The sequence below is a fragment of the Eurosta solidaginis genome, chromosome 3 (assembly GCF_040869045.1).
Source record: "Eurosta solidaginis isolate ZX-2024a chromosome 3, ASM4086904v1, whole genome shotgun sequence".
Lineage (NCBI taxonomy): Eukaryota > Metazoa > Arthropoda > Insecta > Diptera > Tephritidae > Eurosta > Eurosta solidaginis.
Window position 1 is genome coordinate 206,210,930 of NC_090321.1, and position 10,461 is coordinate 206,221,390.

Consider the following 10,461-nt stretch of genomic DNA (forward strand, 5'->3'; position numbering starts at 1 on the left):
TGACTAAGATGCTTATTTTTTGTGGTATATGTTTGTAATTTTTTGCTTTTCTTCATTTTTATGAAATTTTCACGATTTTTAGGTTAAGGCCCCAATAATCGATCACATTGGAGATGGTTGTGGATATGGGTATGGTTACGACTATGGCGTTAGGGTTAAGGAATTTTAATTGGCCCTTTACACGTTGTAAAGTTTATTGCGAACGTTATTTCCAAGAATATAAAGCTTGATAAAAGCTTAGCATATACGACGAATATGAGACCTTTAGGCTTGCTTGCAGAAAGCCAGATTTTATTTTTAAATCAGATTTAACCTGACATGAAGGGCTTAAAAATAAATTGGCCTGAACAACAATGTGTTAGCCGTTAACACAGAGCTAAATAATTAAATATTTAACCCAACAATGTTGAAGGGTTTAATTGTTAAAGGTGAATTTATTATTACAAAATGGAGTCGCATTTGTCAATACTCGCCTTCATAATTCTAAAGCCGTGGTTACTCACGAACGTACGTAGAAAAAACATGTCAGCTGACACGACCTATCTTATGAGTGTGCAATGTAAACGAAAACTCACCGACGTGCAACGCCCGTACGTACGTAGCCCGGAACGTAGAAATCAAAACAATTTTGATTTTTTCTGTATGAACGTGTCAGCTGATCGCTCTCTCACTAGACAGAGTTGCCTAGTAAACTTTTGTGCGTTAATTTTTGACCGTTTGCAGTTTTATGCAAAAACGCCTAATTAAAGTTTGAAAAATTGTGGAAATAATTCGAAATAATTATGTAAAAGTGCTGATTATAAATATTTAATCTATTTATACTTATTTAATATGTATTCCGGCCTTTTACAATATCAAAAATTAAATTGGAAAAAGTTGATGTTTCCATAAGCATACATGCAAAATGGTCAATGGCAACAGTGCTTATCTGTAAACAATACACATACAAATATGTTATGTACATGTACACAGACGCACACATTGATTCCTACGGGCTTGAGAGTTCGGTCAAACGTGCTTCGTACGACAAACGTTCTTACGTACGGCACACATCGGTGGGTAACTGCCGCATAAGTGTTGCTTCTTGATTTATCTGCAGAATTGATTTTTTTAGTTTCATAAAAAAAATTCTACATTAATGCCTTTTTTCAAATATGGAGTAACTTGCAGGAATACCACGCTTGCGGTCACTTTTTCCTTTTGTGGGAGGGTTAATTTTCTTTTCCTGACGGGAAATGGGAAAGTTTTTGTCAACGCAATTGAATAGCTGGATCTTTAGAGTATCATATTGTGCACAACTAAGGAAAATGGAAACAGACTTTTGACGTCAATGAGATGATTGACGACCTGGAGCAATGTCATGAAATCGTGGATAAGTATCTGGGAGGCTTGTAATACGGTATCGGCGGTACACGCTCCCGAGAGCCAACATTTATCTATATAAACGAAGCGATAAGAGGTAGGTTCATTGAGCAAAAAACGGTGGCTGGCGTAAAAATACAAAGCGGAAGAGGGTTTACAGCAACGATGCTTCAAAAAATCAGAGCGTATAGAAATTCATTGTTAGCAAAAAAGAAATATGTGGCCTATAAAAACTTTATTTTAAACATCTCTGGCTGCCGCGGGAAACGTTTAGACAAACATGAAATAGCCGTATGATCAAACCCGACAGACATGGTTCCGACTTTCTCTATCTATCCACCTGTCTCTCCTTTGGCTAAACCTTTTCGTTCTCTCTAATTTCCTCTCCATTCTGGATTTTTTTGTTTACCTTAATCGGCCCATTCAACTTCCTAAACCCTTTAATTTTTTGATAACTCTTTTGCCCTTATTTTTGCTGCTTTTGCTCTTATCTAAGTCTAACTGTCTAACTCTTAATTTTATCCTTATATTACTTACTCTTCCTGTAAACCTCTTTTCTAATTTCTCTCACACCATTACCCTTATTCATACTTTTACTCTCACTCTCCCTCTTCCACTTGGTCCACTTCCCCAACGTCCTCTACTTTTTCTTCCCATTGCTCTGTTTTCTCATAATTTTTCTGTCATATTCCCGTTTCAAATGTGTGAGATATATCGATTTTGACTCTTCCGCACATTAAATTGCTAAAGTATTACAAAAGTGGCAAAAGACTACGAACAATTTTTCCTTCCTACTTCTTTAAAAATCATCACAACATTAAGAGGGCCGTCAAATTTTTGTTGTTAAATTACTAAGATCACCTGCCTGGTTTCATTGCGTCATAGTCTGCCCTAATCCATGTCTATGTGTGTAAGTTTATGATTTCAGATCAAAAGCTTATTTTTAATTCATACTAATTAAGAAATGAAAGAATCAGCTTACAATGACGATCAATTGCAAAAATTAGTGGACATAAATTTGTTAAGAAAAATAAAAATATAAAGTACTTAATAAAGAATAAATTAATAAACAATTACGTTTAACTGATTGTGTTGCTAACAAATCAAGTAGCAATGTGTGACGTCATTATTAAGAACATTTATAAGATTATGTATTCCACCGGTGAAAGTGCAAAACAGTACAAAGAAGTTCAGGCCCTGGTAAAGTTGTTTAGTCATAACGCCTTAGGCAAAACCATATTTTTGCTTAACCATATCTATTGGCATCGGTTATTGGTGCCTTAACCTAAAAAAATTTGATAATCGGTTATTGATGCCTTAACCTAAATAATTCGGTAATTTTATAAAAAAAAAAAATATTTAATAAATTGCACAAATATGATATGACCCAATTGGTTGGCTATGGTATGGTTATAGGTAAGGCGTTATTGTATGTCACTATTGACCAATTACATTGACTTCAAAAAGGCCCCGGTCACATCCATGCTCACATAAAGCAGCTGATACAACCACCCTTATGGTAATCAATTTAACTAGTCAATGGTAGTTACCATACAATAACGCTCTATCCATAATCATACCATATCCGAACTATGGTTTTTCTCCTTATCCATAACCTACAAATATTTGAGTTGGTAAATTTATTAACTTTTTTGGTATTTTACCTTTTCTTTTGGGTACGTTTTGGCTCAGTTACTTAATTACTTACTTAATTGGCGGTTAACCGCTTAAACGGTTATGGCCGTCCAACAAAGCGCGCCAGTCGTTCCTTCACTCTGCCAACCGGCGCCAATTGGTCACACCAACGCAGTTTAAATCGTTTTCCACCTGGTCCTTCCAACGGAGTGGTGGCCGCCCTCTACCTCTCCTTCCATAGGCGGGTTCCGACAGAAACACTTTCTTGGACGGAGCGTCATCTTTCATTCGCATAACATGGCCTAGCCAGCGCAGCCGCTGCGTTTTAATTCGCTGGACTATGTTGATGTCTGCGTATAGCTTGTGAAGCTCATCGTTAAATCTTCTTCGGTACTCGCCATCGCCAACGCGTAGAGGTTCATAAATCTGCCGTTTCATCTGATGTTGTCATTTTCCATGCTTCTGCACCATATAGCAGGACGGGAATGATAAGTGACTTGTAGAGTATGATTTTCGTTTGCCGAGAGAGGACTTTACTTTTCAATTGCCTACCTGGTCCAAAGTAACATTTATTGGCAAGAGTGGTGCTTCGCTGGTTTTCAGAGCTGATGTTGTTGCTAGTGTTGATGCTGGTTCCCAAATAAACGAGGTCTTTTACTATTTTTAAATTATGGCTGCCAACAGTAGCGTTATTGCCAAGGCGCATATGCGCTGACTCTTTCAATTACGTATTAATTGCGCAATTCGCTATTAATTTCTTGAATGTTCTTTTTTATGAAACTATCACATCTTTTAAGCTAATCCGCCAATAGTCGATGATAATGATCCGATATCCTGGGATTTATCAATGGTAGATGAAGTGATTGCAGTCCTGGAGAGATTTAATGAGACTGTGGCTTTGTGGTCACATTAAATCGTTCCCGATATGGTTGTTATCTATATCCGACTGTTCGGCTGCATCGTCAAATTGAAGATTGCTCTCAACGAGCAAGTGTGAGAGCGGAACCTCGTATAAGCGTGAGAGCATCTCAAGGTAATGGTAGAACACAATATTTGGCCTTGTATGATGTTAAGTTTCGTTTTCTTCGATCAGGTGACAGCCAAGTAGCTCGATGTATCTTCTTATGTTGGAGCCTGGTATTGCAAATGAACATATTGTGACGAATATTAGCATTTCGGTTCATCACTATGCTGCTACTAAATAAATGCACAACAACAATAAAGCATATGACCTTACATAAACTACAGATGTACCAGGCCCGTAGCCAGAGGTGCAATTTTTCCATGATTTGGAATTTCGGGGAGGGGGCCGCTCGAGCCCCCGATCCCCCCTCGTGGCTACGTGCCAAATAACCAACTGTAAAATACAACTGTTCAAGAAGGCTTGTTCGTGAAAAGTCTAGAACTTAGGAGAAAAGGGCGAACGAGGTAACCGAGAGTATAAAAGCAGCGCAAGCTCAGGAATCAGCGACCGAAGGGGCCACTTACGATCACGAATCGAAAACAATTTTCACTGAAACAATAAAAATGAAGCTATGAAATTATTTAAAAAAAAAATTATTATATATTATGCGTTTAGTATGTGCGCGTTGTCTCTAGTTCAAATATTTTATTTAACCGATTCATCGTTTCAGAGCTATTGTGGTTAAAAAAATAGCATTCGATCACGGATCGTATGTCACGATACGGCTTCAGGATTCAGTTTAATTTTAAACGCTGTAATTGAAGAACGTAGGTATGTAATTGTGAAGTACTACAAAGTACCAAATTAGTGCAAATAAAGAATATTAGCTATACTGAATATTTGATTATTTATTCGACAGTTCAGAGACTCGAACGTTAACAGAAACTGCCAAAATAATCAGGAATTTCCCAAAATTCGTTATAAGATATTGAGTCTCGGCTATATTAATCCACATCAACTCTTTGAGAGAGAGGGTGAACCTCCAACTATAGGACCTTTTCTTGCCCACCGTGAAGGTAAAGTCGCCAGACATGATTTTGATAAAATGGCGGGGCAATCATCGTGTGTACTTTTTCTGCTTTCTCATATAGAGTCCCTTTCCAACTTAGCTGCGACATAATTTGATGCCAAGGTCTAACTATTTGTTATATAAAAAACATCGCACAGGACTTGGTTCCGAAGTCTTTTTTCCACCAAAGAAACTAACACGGTGGCTCCCACTTGAGCTTCCTACCTTAAAACGTCTGGGCAATCATCCGGCCATTCCAAGGTGAATGGCGATGGGGTGCTTTCCCTACTTGCGTGGACCTCTACACATGGCTCCAGCCTCCAGCCTCCAGTTGAAAAAAGTCTGGCTTTTTTCGGACATGCTTGATTTTATATAGATAATCACAGTTGTAAACTAATTCTCTTTTGAACTTGTTTGATATTTCACTGTAGTGATCTTATCTATAAAAAGCTTTAATTGCAACAAACACAATGCGATTGTAAATATGTATGTGGATATGTGAATACGTTGGTTTTACAATTTTGATTGAGCAAAAATACAAACATAAATATCAAATGAGGTACTTGATTATCCAGTCACTTCTCAAGCTTAAAAAATTATAAAGCGCACATTAACAGCGGCTGAATTCTATTGAAAATTGTTTGCTAAGCCAAATAAACGGTTGTGTTTATATAATCATTAAATCAAAGTTATAAAAGTATTACAAAATACGTAAAAAAGAATTAAATAATGTCACCAAAATTAACTTTATATGGCACAAAATTAAGTGCACCGGTACGCACAGTTTTGCTCACACTCAAGGCGCTCAAATTGGAATTTGAATTTCAAGAATTAAATCCCTTCAACAAGGATCAGCTTCAAGCAGATTTCATCAAAAAGAATCCCCAACAAACAGTACCGGCACTGGAGGATGATGATCAAATGATTGTGGACTCGCATGCCATTGCCGCTTATTTGGTGAGCAAATATCACAAATCCTATGATGATGAAAAGCTTTATCCTAAGGACTTTCACGCACGCGCCATCGTTGATCAACGTCTTTATTATGAAGCGGCTACATTATTTGCCACCTGCTTAAAACAAATTACCGGTGCGTATGGAGTGTTGGAACAGTTTTTGGCGCACAGTCTTTATATGGCGGATGAACATTTAACAATTGCGGATTTTAGTATCGTTTCGACGGTGAGCACATTTGATGCAGCTTTAGAGCCCATCGATGCGAGTAAATGGCCAAAATTAGCTGTATGGTTGAAGCGCATGGAGGCACTGCCATATTATGCGGATGCAAATGGTATTGGAATGAAATCTTATGCCACTTTAATACATAGCAAACTACCTAAACAATATGAAAAGCTATGGAAAAAGGCATTAGTAGATATTAAAAGTGGTAGACAATGAGAAACAGTTTGGGTTTTGAAGTCATGCGGAATTGTGTAAAAAGTAGCGGTCGACTGTAGGGCGCACAAGTTGTGCGTTTTAGAAAAAAATTTCCACTGTTAAAAATTTGAGCCTAAATTTAAATTCATTCATCGGCATATTTGTAATACTCCTATATTGCTACAAAAGGATAGGTACATTCCCAAACATCAGAGTGCCGATATATTGCTGTTTAAACGTTTTTGTCTTTGTATTCATTCACAAATATTTTATAGGCTGTCTTGTTTTGATTTCGAATTCAAACACATTGCGAGCATTTTCTATTAGCAATTGTATTACATATCGCTCATTTACTTCAATAGTGTCATAACTCAAAAATCATAATTTTCCAGGAGAGCCATTCAAAGATTTTAACTGCCATATGTTGCGCATATAAAGGCACATTTTCATTTTTATAGCACGTGGCAAATTTTTAACTGATCACAAAAATTTTTTTATACAACATAGATCATGATATTGGGTACGTTTGTATGTTATTAACTCAAATGTCGTGTTTTTTGAGTTATGACACTATTGAAGTAAATGAGCGATATATGTTCATCGGTTTAAGCAAAGTTTCCAATTTTTTTGTGCTAAATCGGATACTAATCAATTTAAAATTTAATTACATTTTAAACTAATTGAACAATGAGTATAAAATATCTTAATTGTTTAAAACAAAATGTTTCAAAGAATCCAAAAATAGGTGCTTGTAGACACTATCACCCACAAAAAAAATCACAACTGGAATAAAAGATCGATAAGATAACATAAGTTGGTTCCCAAACACGTGGATAAAAAATTGGTCACTTTTGATAATATATCGATAACTTTTCAATAAATAATCAGTTCTCTCTTCCTCTTCTGTACATCTGCAGCTGCGACAATAGTCGAAGGTCGTTACCCCCATTCTAGCACCATGCGTGCCTATTAAGCAATGCCCTGTTAGAACCCTTATCAGGGACGATAGAACTGATTTGTTTAAAATCAGAAGCGCTTCTGTGCGCCCCTTTTCATATGAGGGTCAGGTTTGCCTGGATGTCTCACATGATGATATGGCCGACCATAGTCCATTTGCGATTCTTATAGTGCTTGTGTTCACACGAAGCCTGAAAGTGGCCATGGGTATGCCTACCGAATCATTTCCCGGAAGGATATGGTCGGTGGTGCCTCTTCTGGCCAGCTCGTCTGCTCGGCAATTGCCTTCAATATCCCTGTGCCCAGCTACCCATATAAGGCTGATACTGAAGTGCTGAGCCATCTCGTTAAGAGTACTGCGGCATTCAGTGACCGACTTTGCGTTGTCGACGAATGAGTGCAGGGCCTTTAATGCGGCCTGGCTGTCTGAGAAAATAAACACCCGTTTACCATCCTTAGGCGTAGACCCTAGATGGTTCACAGCCCTGTGTATTGCCAGCATTTCCGCTTGGTAAACACTACAGTAATCTGGTAGGCGAAAAGAGACCTCTAGACCCAGATCCGGCGAAAAGTGGCCCCACCTTCCCAGTCCTGTCGCGATGGTATATATATACTATAGTTTTTAACGAAGGCGTTTTTGGCGTGCAGTAGTCAGTACGCACAGGTATTGGGACTGGGGCGTTCGTGCCCAGGATTGTTGCGTGTCCACAAGATCCATTTGACCAGAGACCTGTTTCCCTTATGCGTAGAGCGGCGATGACCGCTATTTCCTTCGCCACCAGGTCAAGAGGTGGAAGGTGTAGCATTGTGGTGAGTGCTTCAGATGGAGTGGAGCCGAGAGCCCCGGTGATGCAGAGCTCCGAACTTGCACCTTTTGAAGCGTCTTAAGATATGTAGTTTTAGCTAGTGCAGGCCACCAGACCAAGGCACCATAAAATCCAGTATGTCACCTTGGGGGAGAATCCCCAGGAGGTGCCAATTGCCCTCTTGCAGGTGAACAGCGCTGCTGCTGCCTTCTTGCATCGCTCCACTATATGGTCACTCCATAATAGCTTCCTATCCAGAAAATGAATGTAACATACACATATTTAGCAGGCGATGCGGGATGGCCTAGAAGGTTTAATGTGGGCATATTAATCGTATTGTTACCGGAACGTACCGTATCCATATCCGGCAGAGCACCATCAGCATCGATAACGCTCTCCAAAACCTTCGGGGAGTGTCTTTATCGTTAATACAACAACAACATAACAAACTTGTCCATAAAAAATCGACAACTCATCGATAAGAAATTTATTACATTTTGATAACATATCTATGACCCTTCATGTCTAGTCGAAGCCAACCGACAAACTGCAAATTTATTTATATTACATTTTGTTCGGTCTCAGTGTCTTCCCCATGATTCAATCACAGGAGGTTTGCTCGGCAGAGAAATTGTTTGACAATTGCAGCCATTTTGCTCCCAAATCGAGTTGACATCCGTTAAATGTGTTGTTTCTTTGCGATTTTTCGAAAAATATTAGTAGCAGAAATAGGAAGCAATTAGTTTACAAGTACTCGATATGAACTGAACTCCATAATTCCTTAGAACAATTTTCTAAATTTTATGATGAACTTATTAACAATGTCATGATCTATTAGTGTGGCTGAACATAGGTAATTTTATGAAAAGTGAAGACACCAAGAAATCGTGCACTTTCGTAACCTACGAATTTACGAAACCTAAACCAATTTAAAATTCATCATTCAACGTCAACAACTCGACTAGTAAATCGATTCACGTAAAAATGTAATTAGTAAATAATGGAGACGCCATAACGAAATGTACTGGTTGAGCGTGTTAACTTATTCATTCCGTACGTCGGAACATTCGTCTGCATTTCAGAATTGCTGGAGTCAATTTATATTTGAATTATTATGTTTACACTTATTTGGAATATACGGACCTCGTGAGGTAGTATCAAACGACCGTGTTCCGAATATTCTAAATAAATGGTTTATTTGGAACACTTCCATGAATACTCAAATGGAAAAGAAAAAAAGTAAATATTCCCTGTGTAGCAGGACCGCACAAAAGATTAATTCTTCTGCCAAAGTCAAGGCCGAAATATAAAGTTCTAAGACAATAACCCATTTCCTAAATTTTGTTTTGGAAAGGACGCGTTTCCAATCCTCCAGTGCTCCCAGCATAATGCAACAAAAAACTTTTCAAAAATTTCCCATTTCAGGATTTGTCACAAAAACGCCCTATATGAGAATTAGGTTGAAGAACACCTTACCTCAGAACGATTTTCTTTAACTCCATGTTATGCCAAAATGCATTGAACTTATGTCCAGATAGGGAGTTGTCGAAACAAATTTTGAGATAGTGTATTTTTGAATAAAATTCTGACGTACGGCATCCTTGAAACAAATTCTGAAAGAATGACCAAACCAATTCACGAAATATTTAGTTGAAAACGAATTAATACCCCAAAACCTGCTGGCATTTACAAATTTATTATCACTCCTAATATACTACTAAAGGTACTTTTCTACTAAAATTTCGCTGAAGGGGATTGAATTATTCCCCTTTCTGGTTACTTCGTAAAAGCAACCCGTCCAGATTTTAGAACTTGGGAGTGTCAAAGCTCTGTCATCATTGGAGAACAAACTTGTAGTAATTGAATCATGTGTCTTCCCCTTATTTTGTGTACACTTCTCTAGTTTAAAATTGAAACCGAGTTCCGCGAAAACGGATATAATACAAATTTTATTGATATACCACAAAAATGTTTCGAAATTCGGCTCAAACTATTAACCGTGTAAGGAAGTAAGCGGCTAATGCGCGCTTGGAAAATCTTTTTTGTTAGCCAATAAATTATTGTGATATATTATTTTAATTTAAACAAATAAATGTATACACATAAACATAACGTCGGCTCAGTGTAAAAACCTGTTGATTCCAGCAGTAGGTTCTCACACCAACATCAATTAATATTTAGCCCTATTCTTGAATCCATCGTAGAAAATCTACGAATACAACCCTCCGCTACGAATACGAAGAATTTGCTATAACTGAACCCATGTGAAACCGAAAAAAGTGCTGCCAACATAAAATGGCAAATTTGGGTTATTCGAAGTCAGCTGAGCGATTGTAAATAAAAAATTTCAA

The 10,461-nt window shown here is 37.8% G+C and overlaps 1 protein-coding gene across 1 annotated transcript; it reads left to right on the forward strand.

The window, feature by feature from the left end:
• Nucleotides 1-5,574: 5,574 nt before the first annotated feature.
• Nucleotides 5,575-6,937, forward strand: LOC137246924 (glutathione S-transferase 1-like). Its single transcript, XM_067777956.1, has one exon. It carries the CDS (start codon nt 5,700-5,702, stop codon nt 6,366-6,368), a length of 669 nt encoding a protein of 222 aa, XP_067634057.1. The 5' UTR covers nt 5,575-5,699; the 3' UTR covers nt 6,369-6,937.
• The last annotated feature ends 3,524 nt before the right edge of the window (nt 6,938-10,461 follow it).

Bases quoted from the DNA above. Each gene is read 5' to 3' on its own strand.
- LOC137246924 (XM_067777956.1), top strand. From the start codon at position 5,700: ATGTCACCAAAATTAACTTTATATGGCACAAAATTAAGTGCACCGGTA.